The sequence below is a fragment of the Botryllus schlosseri genome, chromosome 12, assembly GCF_051294905.1.
Source record: "Botryllus schlosseri isolate E-star chromosome 12, Bs_hap1, whole genome shotgun sequence".
Classification (NCBI taxonomy): Eukaryota; Metazoa; Chordata; class Ascidiacea; order Stolidobranchia; family Styelidae; genus Botryllus; species Botryllus schlosseri.
Genome location: NC_137247.1, coordinates 22,975,408 through 22,995,220, shown reverse-complemented (window position 1 = coordinate 22,995,220; position 19,813 = coordinate 22,975,408). Strand labels below are relative to the sequence as shown.

Below are 19,813 nucleotides of genomic sequence, written 5' to 3'. Positions count from 1 at the left end.
AATTGAGCTAGATTTGTCCGAAAACTTCGGGGGTCCGCGGAGGTCCGTGACGATTCGAAAGAGGTCCGCGAAGACAAAAAGATTGAGAATCACCAGTTTAGAGTTTTATGGAAAATGGAGAAATAAGTAGTTATTCAGGCGAAAACGCAAAGCGGAACTGTTGTATGCAGTTTATGAGTTACACAAAAATATCATCGAAATATCTGTGGTCGCACCGCCGTGTCACTTCCAACTCGGAATCCAGAGAAATCCGAATCGCAATTTAATAATAATCAACCAAACTCCAACGTCCGTGTCTACAGCGTGGAATATCTTTTAGTCCTCACAACGTACACACATGGCTGATGCCAGTTTACGACTAAAGCAAAAGCAGCATAAGAATATTACAACTCACATGGTCGTTACCGTCACTGCTTTAGCGGTTCATAAATGTATGCAACTGGCCAATAATCGTATTTTTTAACAATTCCATCGTTCGCGAATAAGCCACTATGGTCCGTGATGCGATGTAACATTGTTTGTATGTGCTACACAATGAAGTATTCAAGTGGAAAGCAGGGGCATGAGGAAACATTTTAGAATCAGTTGACTGGTGTGGCCCACGAGCGATTTTAAGTATTAAATCCGGCCCGTGACGTAATTTTAGTTTGACACCCCTGGCCTAATGTATATCAGACGTGCAGTATGGTATATAGATTTTGTATCCAGCAAAAATCCGAGGTTCCTAGCGCACGGGTACGCCAGATTAGTAAATGTTGTGAACCACTGTGTCGGACGCAATGGTAGTGCACCGGAGTATTCTTCATTTCGCAGGATGTCTGACCATATGCACCAAAACAACAACTGCATTACTACAAATACGTGACTATGATGATATGTTGGTAGTTCTAGGAGATGATCTGCTTGAAGTATAGCTATTGTTTTAAACCCAGCAGAAATTGCTTAATTAGTGGCCGATGTAGTGAGGAAAATATATCGTCTATTCTGCAGTATGTCAGTCTACGCGATCCCAAAATCGGAGATATCGGTTCTCGATTCTCGGTTAAATAATCTTAAATTATGTCGCGACGAAGTGAAGGTGGACGGAGACAGTTTCTTTCGGGCCGTTGCCAAACAGCTCGGTGATGTCACAACCTCCCATAAAGGTCTGCGGTCGGAATGCGTTGAACATTTGCGGCAGAACGAATCGATCGGGTCGGATCCCTTCGAGAATTGGTTCGCACAACTCGACCAAGGTCGAGAGGAATATCTGCAACAGATGGCTAGGAGTGGACACTTCGCAGATCATATCGTCGTTCAGGTAATCGAGAGAAAAGTTGATTTACTTATAAGCTTCCAATTATGCCGCGAGTAAGTCTGGACGAAGGAGCCGCACCATTTCCCGAGGTGCACAACCTATTTTTAGGAATGAGCTTCTCAAATATGCGGTAAGTGTGGACAAAGACGGCGCACATTTTTATTCCGTGGTCGCAAAAAGGTAAGGATTAGTTAAGTGACGATTACCAGACTGCGTTTCGGGTAATGCGTCACCGATAATGTTAATCCGAGGCCGAAGCAAGTTTAAATGCGCCATGATCAGCAGAACAACTCTTCTCTCCTGCGACTGATAATTCTGGAAATAATAACATAATGATACTGTTCTATATTTAATTTAATTTTCACTGACATCAATAAATACATTTTGTACAGGCGACCGCCAACGTCATCGGCCGCGTAATCAATGTCGTCACAACTTCCGGTCCAGAGGATGACTGCGTGTTAAGCGTGTTTCCTCAAAAAGCGACCGAGTCTTTCGTCACACTTGGACATCTAGCGGGAAGGCATTATTTCGCCACAAAGGCGGGGGACTCGTACCCGGATCCGATCCGGGGACGCGAAATCCGAACCACGTGGGAAGCGAGGGATTGCGCCCTCACACTGAAGAAGAAAACAAGATTTGCTGTTGATCGTGAGTTGGTTTAATGTAATTATTTAAAATAATTCTGAAATATCTCGTATTTCATGGAGTGATGCAGTCTGCGACGCTCGGCATATTGAGCTGCTAAACCAGGGAGACAGAAAACAAACAACTGTTTAAACCCATTTCTCATCACATACAACCAACTGAGAACCGTAAATCTGTTTCGTCCCTACATAATAATAATCCCAATCAAACAGAGACAATATTTAAAAAATGTAGCTCAACGTAGCAGTGTGAGCTCTAACTTTGAATGTCTGCTAACTGATCCGCGCATGGTTATTCCGGTCGTTGAATTTGTTATATTGTGTAGACGTATCTGATTGAACCATAGCTCGCTCAGACCTGGTGCACAAGACCTTAGTAGTCGCGCACCATAAAACCCCTCATACATGCATACCTACAAACACCAATCAAAGTCTTATTGCACCCCGCTTAGGCTATATCTGTGAATCTCGATTTCTCAGATAACGATCCTATACATCTTATCTGCGGTATCTATAGTTTAATAATCAATGAACCATCAATCAAAAAATGCCCACTCGCACTACCTACAACTGTAGCTTTGTTTTAGTCCACTTGTACTTCTATTAGACAGTTTTCGATTTTTTAACTTACTTTACTACTTCTAACTTACTTGGAAATCTTAACGTCTACTTTCACTTGAGTGCCGACGGTGACAACTTTGACTACCTCTGCACATATACCGTGTCATGATTGGCAAACATGATAGTATAGATCAGGGTTTTCTTGAAGTATGGGTCGCGAAGGTTTACAGTTGAGTAGTGACCCCTCCAGATCGAGCATTGAATATGTAACATTTGCTGAATTTCTTGCAACTACAAAAATTTCTTCGCGCTTGCCGCAATATTGTAAAAACAGTAGAAGAGTAGCTTAGCTCTTGTGTACGAGTTGGCGACTAATACGAGGTGTACAAATTCCCACACTACACACTATAGGGACACTAATTGTAAGAACACACACACATGACTACTGTTAAGCGGTGGTCAGGAACGAAACTTAGAGAGTGGCCAAATAGCTTTTGTCTACATGCACCTAAACAAGTAGGCCTACTCGTCGACTACTGGAACGATTTTTTCAACATTCGCTCAATCAAGGCGGCCGAGATCCTTACTAGAAATATTTTTGGTTTTGTAAAGTCGGAAAAAATATTTTGTTATATCGCCACAGTGTACTCAAAATATCTCATGTCCGTTTTGCACACTTTGAGAGAATTAACTGCACGTAAAGTTTTCATCTTCTTTCATCCATATATTGTCCCAGATGAACTATGAAAAACTGAGACAGATATAACCATGGCCAAGATATGACCGAATAAATTTCAAAAAATTTCGAAAAGTGGATTTTTTCTTCAAGTTAAAAAAAGTTAACTTTCAAAATTTGAAAACTGGACATATGCTACTTTGATTCCACTGCGACGATATCTGCATTAATTTTATAAGCGATGCTGTCACTTAAATAACTGGACGATGCCTTTACTCTTTCATGGTAACGAAGTATAATTCCGAAACGTAAAAATTTGTGACTCCATTTGTAATTTTGTGTTAGTCTTGAAGAAGCATCCCACAATTATCTTTCTCTATGCAGCTGAATTGCGAATTGCAAATAATATGTGAATGATTATCAATAATGTTACTATAATAATAATTATAACAACAGTTGTATTGTTTTACTGCTCATATAGTTGGTACATACAAATCGCATTTTTAGTTACTGTTGACAATCTTCAGATACCTTTGAAATCACTCGGTTTCATATATGAAGTACGGTCGAATTGGGAGTCAGAGTACAGAGAATTTTTACAAACTCCGAGCCAGAACTTAGTCAGTATCTTTTTCACGACTCTGACTTCAACTCCTTCTCCAATGAGTGCTAAAACATTTCCTTGACTCCGACTCGGAGTCCACGACTTCGAGTCTGATTCTGTAGCACTTCTTTTAAGCGGTAATTTAGGCTAAGATATCTGCCGATAGATCCCAATGCGTTGGGAGATCACCGAATACCTTCTGACGAAACTGTAGATATTGTAAAATAATAACATTGTGCCATATTACTTGTATCAGTGGCATATTTGTGTTATAGCAATAGAGCTCATGCGATTCTTCAGAAAGGAGAAGACAAAAATACAATTGTACAATGTAACAATATACAATTCAAATATTGAAAATATGATATCGGTGATATATCGCAATCTTGTGATGATGGAACTATTAAAAAACTCAACTGAACTGTACTGTTGTTTAGCAAATAATAACAGACGTGTGAATCATTGTTGACTGGCCGGGTCGCGCAAATATATACGCTACCTCGTAATTATACCGACTTCCAAGTATACAGTGTCGCGCCCAAATAAACAGAGGCCTGTGATTGATTCGATTTCGAATCCAGTATTCTACTGCCATTCATATAATATAGTCGACTCCGCTTAATTCGGACACTATGTTTCCTCTCACTTATGGCCGAATTGAAAATCGATGTTTGCAGGTTCACTATACTGCAGTTATTGGCAATAATCGCATATAGCACAAAAATTATACCTTCAGTAAAGTTGTATTGTATAGTAATGTATTTCGATACCACGCGATTCAACAAATACTGTAAATTACTGTGTAATAGACGGATAAAAGGTAAATTATTAGTGTAATACTTCAAATACAGTAGTAAGCTATACAGCAAGGTCTGAATTGGCAATTTCACATAAAAGTACACCAAAAACAGTAGTTATTAAAAAGCAAACAATATTTTAACTTGACAAAAAATCATTGATGGAAAAGTTAGCAACGAACTATCCAGGAAACGCCTTTACCTCTGTATTGTTTACTTCATTGACCAATTTAACGTTTTCTGCTGAAATTTTCAGTACCATTCTGTTCTAGAAGATGGACGCAATTGTACCGAAGTAAAAGCTACATTTGTACATGGTCGATAGTTGCTGCATCTATTGTCATTGGTTCACCAAAGCCACTAATACCGTAATTGCATCTTGTGTTAAAGCGAACGACGTTTTCTTGATTGTGTCAAACTAACAGAAATAATTGTGAAATTGTATTAGAATTGAGCAGAGACGACTGTACAGTCATTTTTTCACTGTTAACATTTTAATTCGAACATTTTGTAGTCTTATTTTTCAAGTACTAGTAATGATTATTGATTAATCGGTTCGCTGATCATTAGGGCGATTTCTTTTACCTAAAAAACGTAAGATTTTGCCTGAAAAAATCATAATTTTGACATTTTTTTACCTTTAAAACTTACATTTGACTAAATTTTGCCCTCATGTATGTAAATTATTACGTTTTATCGCACATAATGTTAGAATTGTACTAATTATCCTCATTTCCGGTTGTAACTGTCCGTCCTTACGAAGTTTAAAAAAATTAGGACTTCAAAACTGACAAATTTTTACATGAAAAAACTTTATTTTAACGAAACCTAGACCGACTTATGAAGAATACAACATTATAATTATGGTAGGAATATTTGAAATTTCTACTTTTCTACATTCTCGGGTAGAAAGTGTCTGTAGTTACTTAATATTCTGCCAAGAATGGAGAAAGAGCGTTCAACAGTAGCAGTTGTTGGCTGGCAATGCTGAATACACTGCTGGTGACACACCGTGTTATTTCATTCTGACAATGTTGTCTACTTCATGATGACAATGTTTTTCCTCATGCGCTTCTTAATATAAGAACCGCAGTCTCGCTTCAATTAAGATATTGCGATATGTTGAGCAAAACAACACAGTGTACTAAATGGTGTGAAAACTGCTAGATTAAACGGCCCACTGCATTCGGTTTACGTAACACTTTCTATTCGACCCAAGACAATTTTATGGACATTTTTGATCTGCTTGCCGAGTAATGGAGCTGTAATGTATTAAAATTTCCACAGATGCATCACGCTCCAGCAGTCACGCAGAGATCGAACTTTATATAGTTGTCAGCCGATGTTATGAAGGAAATATGTCGTACACGCCAAGCTGGTTTAGATACCGCGTTCAACCGAAGATGTCCAGTCAGGAGATTTATGTCAAAATCGGGCCTAGTGTATTCTATTTCCTTCATAACATCAACTGACAAAGTAAAGTTCGATCTCTTCGTGACTGCTGGAGCGCGATGCATCTGTGGAAATTTCAATACATTACAGCTCCATTACGTTGGCGTTCTGAAGAAAACGGCTGCGGCCAAAATTTTTCTTTCGTTTTGCCCTTCAATTTGAGACCACATCATTTTTAGAGTGCAGTGCCCCTATAAACCAAAATATAGGCTTATCTGTTACGGAGTGTAACACACTCATTTTCCTAAGTCCCTTCCCCACTCAAACGGATATAAGACATTTTCTGGGCCTATTTACGAAGCATCGATAGACGAGTTTTTAGTCAAGTCATATACTATTCCTCAGTCATGGCCTGGTCGGGTAATCACACAAAGTGACTCAAGTCGAGTCCGAATAATGACATTTTTGAAATTTTCGCCCCCCCCAAAAAAAAAAAAAAAAACAACAACAACAAAACAATGTAATATAAATTTTAATTAAAATTCCATCCGATTTTGGTACGCAGTGGTATTTATTCACGTGGTTATGATATCATACTACTTATACTTCTACTTATTGGCAGTTTCCCTCGTCCAGAATGCATACTTACTTTGAAATAGCCACTTGCATATTTACTTAACCAGAATAGACTAAGGTTCCACTTCCAAAATCCAAATACTGGTTATCCCGTAGCAAGACTGTGGTTTGTGATTTATTGAACGCGTCCAAAAGAATTGAAATTAATATTGACTTGCCCACACGCTTATCCAACGTAAATGCATCCCACCACCGTAAATGCAACAAGAAAGACAAAGTCACTTGCATAATTTGTTCAAATTTCGGTATATTATTGAGATTTTAATTGAGCAGCAGACTTTGATATTGACTGTAATCATCACAACCCTGTAGCAGTATCAGCGGTGCGATAATTACACCACACGCAAAACTCATGCCTTATTCAAGTATTAGGCTCAAGATTACTCAACTTCATAAGCTCAATACAATAACATACAAATATTTATCTACATACAGTAAATACAATGACGATTTATCTCCCCAGAAAACGCAGATCCCACGGATGCGATGAGAGATCGTCTGTCTGAGAAAGAGCGAGAAGAATCTGAGAAAAGTCACAACGAATGTCAAGCCGCCATCGACGAATTTTATACAAAACAAAAGTATCATTTCTATTGGCCTACTATTAATCTATATCTGGATCTGGTCTTGGATTTGGAATTGAGTTTGAATGCCACCCTAGACTTGAATTCGATTCGTATTCGTTTGTACTTCGGACATGGTTTCGATACCGAACTGAATCAATTTAACATTTTCATGGGGTGGACAGTAAATTTTTGAATTAAAAAAAAAATCAAAATTTTCAAACTCCTGTGTATTCACATCTACCAGTTGAAAATGAGCCAAAGTTGGTTTTTAGCGTCTTTTTAGGCAACCCAATAATTTCAAAAGTGAATCCCGGGATATGGAAAAATAGTTATTTCTGAACAACCCGATTCCGCGACGATATATATCTGAGATAATATTCAATGCGTTATTTTTACTTGAGTAGCAACGCTAACTGCTTTGATCAAGTCTGACTAAAATTGAAATTCTAAATGCGACAAATCTCATTTGCTGTTCATCAGCACGGAAAAGATTTGGAACAAGTTTCGAGACGACCCGGATGATGATGTGACGAACCACGGAAATTGGGTTGCTCGAGCTGCGGTTATCGCAAAGTTTTTTATGGTCATCCTGTTGGCGACCGGCGTGTTTCTGGGAGCTGTTGTGTCTATGGTGAGCTTTGTCGTGTGATAAACGTTCCGAGATTGGGGCACACTTGGACAGCTATAGATAATTGGACTATTTGAGAGGTTCTGTGACATTTTCTTGCATGGAATTTTGTGTAGAAAAACTGTGATTTGATATGAACTGAATTTGATTTTTTTTGTATTTGTTTTCCAATGCGAAATCAAATTCAATTTTAAAAGTCATTAATTCGAATCGAATTTTATTTGTAGAAACATGTGCATCTATAATATTGATTCTAATCTAATTAAAAAACTGTGTAGCTATAATTCTAAGCGAAATATTACTTGGAAAAAATGTTTATTATCATTCCGATTTTAATCTAATTTCGAAAAAAAAGTGTATTGCTATAGTTCTATATGTGATATAATCTGTAGATAAAAATGTGCAGATATAATTCCAATCCTAATAAAATTTAGAAGAAAACTGCGTTGCTATAATTCCAAAAATATTATAATTGGAAGTAAAACTGTTTAGCTGTAATTCGAAACGTAATTTAATTTATAAATAACAAGTGTAGTTATAGTTCTAATCATAATTGATTCCAAAAGCTGTGTGGGTATAGTTGTAATTTGGAAATTTCTATGTTGTTCAACTCATGCGTTCCAGGCGACCCTGTTGGTGACCACCAACGCGTACAGTCGCGAATACTCGACACGCGACACGCGCTGCATCGATTTTGACGGGCGATACGTGCGATTGCACGCAATGCTGATACTGATGACGTGTCTCACTTTCCCAGAAGCACTCTCGGTGCTGTCTTGCCTGTACAACGCGAAGAGAGATCAAACGAAAATGACTAAGAGTAAATGGAAGTCTTTCGCTTGGGTGAGCAAAGTTACCTATACAACGAGGATTAGGATTAGGATTTGGGAAAACCGGATTTGTGAAATTTAGTCGGATCAGGATTGGCTTCGGATTTCGGACTTTTTTTTCAAATGGATTGGGATTAGGAATGGATTTACCGATTTTCGGTTAGTCTGATGTCCTGTGGCGAATGTCAACAATGTTTTTCGTCCTAACAAAGTTACTTCATGTTCTTTGGCACACATTATGCTTTTTATTCCTTGTACAGAATTATAAATTTTAAATCCGATGATATCTGCAATACAGAGGTGGTCAGTGTGGTCACAGTTGGAGCTTCAATGGAAGTAGAAGTAAATTTTAATGAAATAGAAGTTAACGTGACGATTTTCTAAAGAGTACTTCGTTTCTGTCGCGAAGTCTGGGTCTGGTTTCGCCCATAGTTAGATCTACAGTGGTAGTGAAATGACAATTTCAAGTACCTTTAGTAGCCTAACATCATAACCGCCAGTGTTAGTAGTGAACGCAGGCAAATTTCCAGAATTCTGACCCATTAGCAAACAGACAAACTCGTTGATTGTTCGCAGGGTTTGATTCCAGAACTTTTCCACGCTCTGGGTTCGGCCATTCTCGCGTTTTCTGTCCTCCCGTACTTGGACGCCTCAATCTCTCTGCTTCTCTTCTCGTTGACGGGAATCCTTTCGGGGATAGTCGACATCCCGTTCAAGTTCAAGAAAGGAAGGGCGAAAGAAGCTTCGGGGTTTTGCAAGCGGAAGTTCACATTTCTATCCAGCATCGCTGCTTTGGTGAGTTCTGCGGTCGTCGGTTGCAAACAAGTCACAAGGTTCCGAATCGCAAGCACATTTTAATTTTAATATTTTGACTCCACTCAAGTCCAATCCCATTCAATTCACCACCAATTAAATTATGAGCTCGATTCGAAATCACGTTCCTCTCCTGTCTCTAAATCTATTTGGGTGATATTGAACGGAATACTATACTTATTAACATACTTTTAGCAAGTCATCATTCCTGACATATGAGACTTGACTTAAGTAATAAAGAACTTCTCGACTCATTACAGCTCTGGCCGTAAATGTAGGGCTGGGCACAGTAATTCAAGTACTCGAGTCTGAATTTACTATAAATTTTAATGATTCGAGTCGAGTAGTGAGATATGAGATTTTTGAGTACTGAAATCATATACGTTCTTTACCGTTACGAGGTAATTTGTCAATGAGAATTATGGTTCGATACTGTTTTTCACTGCAGAAGACTATGAATCTCTATTGGTCATATCAAATCTACGAAACATGTAGTGCAAAGCTACGCACGTTAGTGAAGCATTATAGAACCTTCACATAACGATAGTCGATCAGTTGTGGAACTTTCGTATAATATTCGTCGAACATATGTCAAATATTTCGCATCACACTCATCGAACTTTCGTAAAATATATTTCTGACATTCGCGAAAGTCATTCCAATTTTAAAACACAATCCGCAATGGATTGTCGTCGATAATTAGTTCCGACATCTAGAACGTACAATGGAGTGTGTCAAAAACTGATGACTTTGAATTTGCTTAACAAAAGGTTCTCCACGTTGTGGCCGCTGCTACTCTGTTTCTGCAAATTCTCGCCACGCACGACACGTCGACGGCAGGCCGAGTACATCCTCCTTCTGCCCTGCGGTTGTCCGTATCAGCAATGTCGAGTGAGTGACTTGGAACCTCTTGTTTAAACTGTTTGTCTCAAATATCCCAAGATCAGAAATCACAGCATGATATCGACGGCAAGATTCTAAAACAAGACGGTCAAACCAAACAAAAGATTCCATCATGTCACCCCCAAAGCCAAACCGTTGTTTTCTGGGGAAATAGCCTACCTCATTATCAATGTAACGTAAGTTTAGACTTGACATAGTCAAACGACCATACGCTACATTTTGATTGGATAATAGGCCACATAAAGTTTGTCTAGTCAGGAAGTTTGGCATCTCCGTCGGAATCCTACCTTGCTTGTAATCACACTTCCTACCTATAAAGGCCTACCATTGACACGCTGTCAATATTGTTCACTGGTTTACAGATATGAAAGCTATTTAATGACTAACTAAAGTTCACACCAATTTAAGGTCGCAGTCGCCGCTTGTCAACAAAAGTCAACTCCCTATGCTAATATTATATAACAATACTAGTACAATATACAACCAACGAAACAATTTCACATTGCATCCTATTCTCCCTCTGCTGGGATGAGATAAAAATAAGTACTTGAATAATATATTACTTTTTACATATTATTGGGGTGAGAAAACGGCATGGGGTGCGAGAAGTGGTACCATGTTCATATTTTCAACCAGAAAAATCTATGTTGTTTAACTTTTTTCAAATTTTCAATCTTCCAGTCCCCGTATGCCAGGGGTTCTTAAAGTACGAATCGCAACCACAGAATCATGAAGGGTATAGTTTTGGGTGACGACGGCACCAGACATATCTTTCAATATGAATGTAATATATAACAAATTTCTTGCAACAAAATTATTTCTTCTACCAGATTTTCTGTGGTTAGTTTGTAAACATTCAAGGTCACTGTATTGGGTACTATGGCCAATAAGCGAGAAACTCAGAAAGTTATTACTGCAATACGGTTTCATCACGAAAATGTGTATTTTTGTATTTCACAAATCGGCTTGAATTGATGATAGGATTTGCCCGACATTGCTTTCTCTGGAAAACACCGTCGGGTACCGTGGGGATGTTTTATCGTAGGGGTGTGCAAAGACCGTGTGCGGGACTATGATATAGGCCTGCTCAGTTATTTCAAGTGCAACCCTACCTGCGCAGGGTAACATGAAGATATGATGTTTTGGTCAACATGCGGCTGGGCAAACTGTGGTGCCAGAATAATCGGGGACGATAAAACCTTGGTCAAAATTCTCCGTGGCCGCCGCTGATTTTCAAAACCATCGGAATTGATATGTCAGCTCGTCGAAATGGTCGGCAATTGAATAGTCACGTTCTTGCAATTTGAGTAGAGAAGACAGCGGTAGCAATGAATTACAATTGTTAACCGAACAGAAAATAATGCACACCAATTTGAAACCACGTGTGTCAAATATGTTTCACAGAGTAGCGCTGTCGATGTGTCATACACGCATATAGGAAACGTGACATACTGACATAAACAATGTATTATTTTTCATGTGTGAGGCTTGGTCGCGAGATGCCGTCAAGAGTCAGATTTGGGTCGCGGGCTGAAAATCGTAAGAACCACTGCTATATGATCTGGACAACTAGAAAATTTTTAGCACTTTTCCAAATTAAATTAGAATTAGCAATATAGCTAAAGAGTTTTATTTTTCAAATTGGATTATAATTTTAATTCCCTAATTTCCGAAAACTCGGAGATCGAACCAAACCCAGTTCGTAACAAATCAGAGTTCATGCTCATAACGGTGAGAATGGCAGCTACAGCAGGCTTGGATCGTCTCGCACGCTACTGTTCTCCTGTAGCACTTTCATCAGGGGTAAATTAGATTCTAATTAAAACTAGAGCATCGCAACAAATTAACAAATTTGATTAGAATTAGCCTACATTACCGGCATTTCGCTATAATTAGCATGATTAGTATATAATTGGACAACTGGAAAGCTGCCCAAGTCTTTTCAGTTCCCTTATTTACATGCTCCTCAAGTTTTAGTTTCGATGTGCTTCATAATATGCGAGCTGGAAGAAGAGTGCTCGAAACAAACGCAATGAACGAAATCCTGCGTGGTCAACTAATAAAATATAGACATGGATTCTGTCTATACTTTTTAAGGTTTACTGCTGATATCTGTCAGGCATTGGGAAAATTTCGTGGGCTACTTCAACGTAGAAAGTGTAGTCTTGCGGTCTCTCTGCGCCGTAAGAAATGATTTGGACTGTGTCAGATATAAGACGGGATTTTTGAACGGTTTGCTGAGACTGTCGGTAATTTGTGAGTCCTGGTTTCGCAGAAAAAAAAATCGACACGGGTCTGAACGGATTCGGGTTTTTCAGGTTCCGCATCTGTGACGATATTTTTCGGATTTCAGGGGAATACCAATGTAGTCACGGAAACAGGGAAAACTTTCACTGAGTACAATCCGGGGGCTACTTGTCAGGGGTGAGTTTCTGCTATCTTAACTCGAGGAGGTAAAAGTGGCCAACGTCGATATCCAGGTTGAAGTAGAAGTGACGCGGAAAATCCATGATCTAGTACAGTGGCTCCGAAACTTTTTGTCTTCGCGGTCACCTTATGGACGGTCAAGTTTTCGTTCAAAACTATCTCAATTATCGTGCAACGGTCATCGGTCAATATAGGCTAGTGATAAACGGCAACGAAATGACTTTTCTTGTAAATTACACCACTTTGTATGTAGAAATTGGGTAGACTTTTATTATTCCCATGCGAATTTTGAGGCTGTATATATTGTCTTGGAAATACGCATCTTAGATTTGAAATGAAAACCGGTATTCCGAATTGAGATCTCCTTTCTGATATATAATCCGTTTATAGTTCCATGTACTCTTTCTTGAAAACTTGTACAAATCCATGTCACAAAGATAGGTGGTGGGAATGTAATATTAACGAGTAACGCTTCCAACGGTAGCTTTTGGTGTAAGTTTTTGATGAGCGTATCACGTCGTCCAGTCTAGTCAATTCTATCTAGCATCTCATTTCGAAGTTATTTATTGGTTATACCACAGGAGAAAACGGATTTCGTGGCGAGTTTTCAATTCCTTCATTCGGACAGATTAGGAAAAAAATTCAGGAATTTATATTTCAACCGATTGTTTACTAATTTGGTGAGACTGACAACTCAATATCCAAAATGTTTTGCAAACATTGTTGACTTTGTTGGACCTTCCTATCCATCCAATTTCTCATTTTTTACACAAACCACAAAAACAGGGATATGTTTGCATTGACAGGGTATTGGCAATTTGACCATTAAAATCAGTTTGCACAGTCGGATACTTCATCTGAGACAACCATTTCAATGACGTGAGTCCCAAAGTTTTCGCACTTACGAAGCGAAATTGTCCCATATGCCTTGCCTAATTAAAAAAATACAAATTAGGTTAATAATCATTTTATAACTTTAGAGGTTTCGGGCCCCTATCCCCCCGCCCCCGCCGGAATAAGAACCACTGCTCTAATACCAGTAAAGTGGGAAATACTGACGGGTGTCAAAAGTACTTCAAGTGGTCATATGAAATGCGTGAAAGTACTCAAGATTAGTTTCAAGATGTAGGGAGGTTCGACAACCGTAGTATCATTACTCTTAAAAAACGATTTTTGCCAGCAAGCATTCGTCACTTCCGAAAATACGATGTATCTTGGATTAGATTGCTGGATGTTTTTATATATAGGCTTTTCGAAGTACAGAACTTCAATATTGCAGCAAACAATACGTTCATATTGTTAAATTTATTCCACTGGAAGCTTTTCGACTGGCTCTCTTCAGCAGTGAACGCTAGTATATGAGGTTAACAAAGTTCGATATATAGAAAGAATTTTGTCGTTGTGACGTAATAATGACAAGTACACAAGTCGCGAACGGCAGTAAACAGCGCACGGTTACGGTACAGCACACACAAAATCAGCCGTACAATAGTTGAATGATAAAACAACACTGATGGAAGATTCCCAGCGTGTAGAGATGTTCCTTCTGGCGGCAGACGATCGGCTTTTGCAGCTTTTTAATGGTTGATTCAAGGACCTTTAAATGAAAAAGAGAACGACCACGAGCAACTATGGAAAACTGATTGATATTGTAATGTTTTGCACACTCTGGGTGTTTCAATAGGTGCTGTCCGAGGGCAGAATTACATGCTGTTATTTGGTCATAATCACGCATGGTAACTAGGGACTGTGATGATGAAGCAGACATGTCATCACCCTGCGAATTCCTAATTTGACGTGGGACGTGTTGACGAATTCTTTGTTGCAAGCGTTGAGATGTGCGACCCACATACCGACTGTCACATCGGCACGTATATTGGTAAATTATGTTACTTGTTTTTCAAACCTGTTCCAAGATGTGCCTATCCACGGGAGATGCAAATAAACTGGGCACCTTCTCTCACTGCTGAAAAGAGCCAGTCGAAAAGCTTCCACTGGAATAAATTTAACAATATGAACGTATTGTTTGCTGCAATATTGAAGTTTATATATATATAGCCTATATATAAACCTGGCCATCCAAGCACTCGAGGCTCTTATACACAATCCAACAACTTATTTTGTCGAAAAATAATTTGCTTGTTCGATTAGTTATTTTTGTTGAAAAAGTGCGGATGGTGCTGAAACAGGCTGAAAAGCACTGCTATAAATCATAACCTCTCAGCACAATAGAGAAAGTACCCCGAAAATAACTTAAGCACTTTGAAGAAATAGATGCACATTTTCTTACAATTACCGCATTCAGGTTCGTGAACGATTTGTGGGTCGGTGGAATAACTCACTGTCTCTGCGGGTTTGGAGTTTTCTATTTCGGGAAAACGGCGCGCGTGATCCAGTCACAGTCTTCGAACATACCTTTCCTGCTCGCCACCCCATTCGTGTTCTCCCTCACCCTCGTGAACTCTATCTACATTCTGCCCGAGGGAAGCCGCCAGAACGGATTGCATTTACTGGTGGCATTTTTCTTCCCGGACTGGTCTCAATGGCGTGAGTCAGACGTGGACAAGTCATAGTTAATTCAAATGGTCTAATTATAATAATTGGATCAAAATGACGGTAATTTAATTCTGATCAAATTTGTTCATGATTTCCAGAAAATGTTGCAAGAGAACTCTAAAGCGCGAAACGAATCAATTTGGTGTACGGACACTTGCCATTCATACAGTTACCAGTGAATTCGGTAGTTGGTACATATGACATAGAAAATTAATAGGCCTATCTGATATTGGTGATATCACATGAGAGCGATATATTGTGGTATTAATAAATTCGAAAATGTTTCGATATATTTTTAGATTGTTTATATTCGAAACTTTGCATATTCGACACTCCTCACATACTATGTATGTATGTATAAATGTAGCCTATGTATTTATGTATGCCGGTTAGAGCTTAGGTTGGGGTTAGAGTTCAGCGTTAACGTAGGGGTTGGTTATGGTAAGGAATTATGGGACATCAAGTGCTGAATTCGTTGGTACCACTGATTTGATATGAAATTATCCTGATATTTGATGTATTTCTTGATAATTTGGAATATGAATTCAATTTACAAGTTTTTGTGAATTCGGTGAGTCTAATTCTAATCTTTTTGAAAAAAAAAATCAATGTTTAGCTATAATTCTCATTCTAATCTCATTTAAAAAAAATTGAAGATTTCCGAGCTTTAAAATTCCGGAGCTGGTCTCAATGTGCGCTGACCCTGAAGTGTTATTGAAAAGGCGACTTTTCTTCAGAACACCCGAGCTCCATGAATCCAGTTTACAAATACATCGGCTGGACTTCAGGATACGATGGCTTCGATATGCCTGGGATGCTCATGATTTTCTGTGGTTTCATTTTTGGATGGATAGCAATCACCCTGCTTACGATTCACGTTTGGTGGAGGAATAGCGTCCGATTGCCCAAGTTTGTGGTTTCTAAAATATTCAATGTATTGCATCACAGTTCTGACTTCAAATAAATTCCGGTATGCGGCCACAGTAGGGTAAAATCAACGTTTCATTCAATATTCTGCGAGTAGAGATGGCGAAAGTAGGCATCGTTGGTAGTAGACGTATCGACGCATATTCACACTCAAGTACAAGTAGAAGTGGTCATTTGCAAGTACGTAAAAAGTAAGTATTCCAGGAAAAATTGTGCCAAAAATAATGAAATCTGTGATGTAGAAGTACTGTCCAAAATGAAAAACACTGGTGGAATTAGTGAAATCAGGCAAGACCTACTTTCGGATTTTGACAAAGTATTTCTTTAGTAACCCATTCTGCCCCAAAACTATGTGCCCTCATAATGGACATCATAACAAATTCGATCAGGGATGGAGTCGTGTAGGGGCTTTTGAATAGCAAGCTAAATTGGAGTGGAGTATTTTATCTATATGCGAGTTTAACTAGACATATTTTCGACAAACTTTTTTTTACACAACGTCCCCTAGGCCGATGATACAGACACAAAATTTCATAGTCGTGGATTAAAGTCTTAAAGAACTACCATGCGTGTTGTACATGCGCATGGTAGTCTCGCTGCCTATGTGATAAAATTCTTAGTTTGGTTAAAACAAAGCTGCACAACAACTTTGACTCAATGCCAACCACTAGAAGAAAAGTTTTTCAGATTTCATTGCCTATGATAAAAATTGTTAGGTTGGTTAAAACAACGCTGCACACCAAATTGGGCTCAATTCCAACCGGTTGAAGCGAGAATCTTGTAGTAGAAAGTTATTAATTTATCATTAAAAAAATGAATAATTTCAAAACTTTTCAGTCAAATTCATAAAATTCGTAATATGTCAGTAGAGATGATGCTAACCAAATTTGGCTCAATTCCAACCACTTGAAGCGACGTTATTGTAGTAGAAAAACTCGGATTCGAATAAAATCATAGAATTAGAAGTTTTTCTACTGAAATAACTTCGCTTTTAGTGGTTGAGATTGAGCCAAATTTAGTGTGCATCATCTCTACTAACGGCCTAACAATTCTATGTAGTTGACAGGAAAATTTTGAAATTTCTATTTTTTTATTTTTTAATGATAGTTTAAAAACTTTCTACTGCAATAATATCGCTTCAACCGGTTGGAATTGAGCCCAATTTGGTGTGCAGCGTTGTTTTAACCAACCTGACAATTTTTAACATAGCCAATGAAATCTGAAAATTTTTTAACAGCCCTAGTGTACAATAAGCCTCGGAGGCTAAGAATTCCGTTCGTTATCATTGATTGGCAAGAAAACTCAATGTCGCATGCCAATTAATATCTATGGAGGGCGTTGGTGACGATTTCAAATTGAATGATCCTTGTAGCCTACAACAGGTATTGGCATGACGAGATATCGATGTACCTGTTATTAGTGCACAGGTGTAGATGTTAATGAGTGGATTTTCGACATTTTTGCTCTCAGCGACTCTCTGATTGCCCAGTGTGTAGCTAGCAACCCGAGGGGGCGCTGGCGCCCACTTTGGGAACCATCGAACTATATGGATGCATATTTTTCTCAGAACGATGGATATCTTCGTGAAGCCAATATTTGGAGGGATACTGATCAGTCAAGACATGCTTCTCAACAAACGACAATACCAGATACCTCTCAGTCTGCAGAAAGAGTTTGTATCTTGAAAGAACTGGTTTCAAACGATTTCGGCATCTGCGGCTTTTATTTACAGAAATGAGAAACGAAGAAATAGTGAGACGAAACCGTTTGTGTATCTGTGCGCGACTATGTGGCACGAGACCGAGTTGGAAATGACGCAGCTGCTCACCAGCATTATGAGGTAAATAGTATGGTAATGATGTGTGTCACTATGGATAACTAACCTACAGGGATCCGAGTTGGACAACTGGGAATTTTTCAGCAATTCCGAATTACATTTGAATTATAGATCGCAGTATTTTTTTTTATTATTATATTATCATTCCATTTACTGAATTCGCAAAATAGCAACTTAGAATTATAAAGAAATACGACAAATAAAGTTCGGTTCGTATCAAAAAAGAGTTTATTCTCGTGAGCACGAGAATGGCAAATGTCTATACACTAAGCTTAATTCGTTTCTGCCTATACAGTTTTTCTGTAGCAATTTCAGGAAAACCGGAAATAAGCCTATAATTCAAATGAGAGCATTGTAACATTTTACAAATAGGAATTAGAATATGATTACAGGCATTTAGATGTAATTAGTCTAGTTAAACAACCAGAATTACGCACTTGTTCAATTCTGATAGAGAAATGAGGAACACCTGACTGCACTGTCGATCCGTAGTTTAGCTATCTACAGTGCCGCTAAAATTGAGACTTAGTAAATCAAGACCTTATCTTTGTCATGATATTATCCCTCCTTTTAGACTCGACAAAGACCAGAGTCAACGTTTTGAAAACGAAAGAGAATTCTATCGGTTCGAGGTAAGAATAGGCCCCCTTTGATACAGTTCGGTTCGCTTCCGAGTTCGGTTTTAATCACAGGCTCACATCATATTCGACGACGCGATGGACGAGAAGGAAAAAAAGCCGAACCAATATGTCGACCTGCTTTTCGACCTGATCTCGGTGGCCGCGAAGTATGATACGCCAGAGGCTTATAAAGTAGTTAGTGCTGGTACTCAAGCAGTTCTACTGTATCTCAAAGTAGAAATGGTGATTCCTGAACCATGTCAAATCTAGTTCAAACGGAACTATAAAATAGACTAAGAATATTGAAATTTTTATTTACTCGGTAATAAAGATTTCTACTTTTACTTCTCCTTGAGTACAGATGGTGACCACATTTACCATATCCTGTCGCCAGTTCGCATGCATTTAATTTATCGGTAATGAATACTTTTGAAATTGCAAGACGTATTTTCACCGCCAAGAGGTGTGACTGTGGGAAAATATATTCAGTTACGGTGATAATGGGTTATTTCGCCCGTTTTGCTTTTTTGTATACATAAAGGTGATGCAGACCCATCTAAAACCACTACTTACATAGTCCAAAGCTTATAAAGTAAAAACAATGTACCGCATTGTTCGCACTATGGTGAATATGAGCAGTCAATGTGGTACATCGGCTACTGAGTCACACATCTATCCACTGCATCAATTCAAGCCTTGTTCAGGAAAGTTCATAAAGTCAAGAAAAAGAAAAATTCGGACGATGAAGAATTAGATCCGTTGGTGAAAAAACTTTACGATATCGAGGAGCCGCTCCTTTATACGACCCCGTATGGCGGTAGAGTAGAATTCTCTCTGCCTTGCGGTAACAACTTTGTTGTGCATCTCAAGGACAAGTCTAGAATAAGGTGGGTAACTGCAGGCTTGTAATCATTAATCGGCATGAGTCGGACTTGAGTTGCAATTTGTAGCTGACTCGACTTGACCCGAGTCACTTTATTAATTGAAAATGATTCCTCTCGACTTGGGTAAATCTGTGTATTAGGGCTGTTTTTTTCCTGAATCTTGCTGGCTATGTGATTAGATCTTTAGGTTGCGTTAAAAACGACGCACACCA

General features: G+C 38.7%; 1 protein-coding gene across 1 annotated transcript in view; it reads left to right on the top strand.

Annotated features, from left to right (window-relative positions):
- Nucleotides 1-221: 221 nt before the first annotated feature.
- The window catches only part of LOC145451943 (uncharacterized), a 42,412-nt gene continuing 22,820 nt past the window's right edge, over nucleotides 222-19,813 (top strand). Inside the window, exons 1-16 of the mRNA XM_080330155.1 lie at nucleotides 222-1,300; nucleotides 1,690-1,948; nucleotides 7,074-7,191; nucleotides 7,657-7,807; nucleotides 8,429-8,647; nucleotides 9,211-9,429; nucleotides 10,218-10,338; nucleotides 12,448-12,606; nucleotides 12,669-12,774; nucleotides 15,083-15,324; nucleotides 16,071-16,242; nucleotides 17,828-17,932; nucleotides 17,993-18,100; nucleotides 18,672-18,729; nucleotides 18,790-18,884; nucleotides 19,422-19,604. Of these exons, the coding sequence (XP_080186281.1) occupies nucleotides 992-1,300; nucleotides 1,690-1,948; nucleotides 7,074-7,191; nucleotides 7,657-7,807; nucleotides 8,429-8,647; nucleotides 9,211-9,429; nucleotides 10,218-10,338; nucleotides 12,448-12,606; nucleotides 12,669-12,774; nucleotides 15,083-15,324; nucleotides 16,071-16,242; nucleotides 17,828-17,932; nucleotides 17,993-18,100; nucleotides 18,672-18,729; nucleotides 18,790-18,884; nucleotides 19,422-19,604 (2,624 nt within the window). The 5' untranslated portion in view covers nucleotides 222-991. The remainder of the gene's footprint in view (nucleotides 1,301-1,689; nucleotides 1,949-7,073; nucleotides 7,192-7,656; nucleotides 7,808-8,428; nucleotides 8,648-9,210; nucleotides 9,430-10,217; nucleotides 10,339-12,447; nucleotides 12,607-12,668; nucleotides 12,775-15,082; nucleotides 15,325-16,070; nucleotides 16,243-17,827; nucleotides 17,933-17,992; nucleotides 18,101-18,671; nucleotides 18,730-18,789; nucleotides 18,885-19,421; nucleotides 19,605-19,813) is intronic.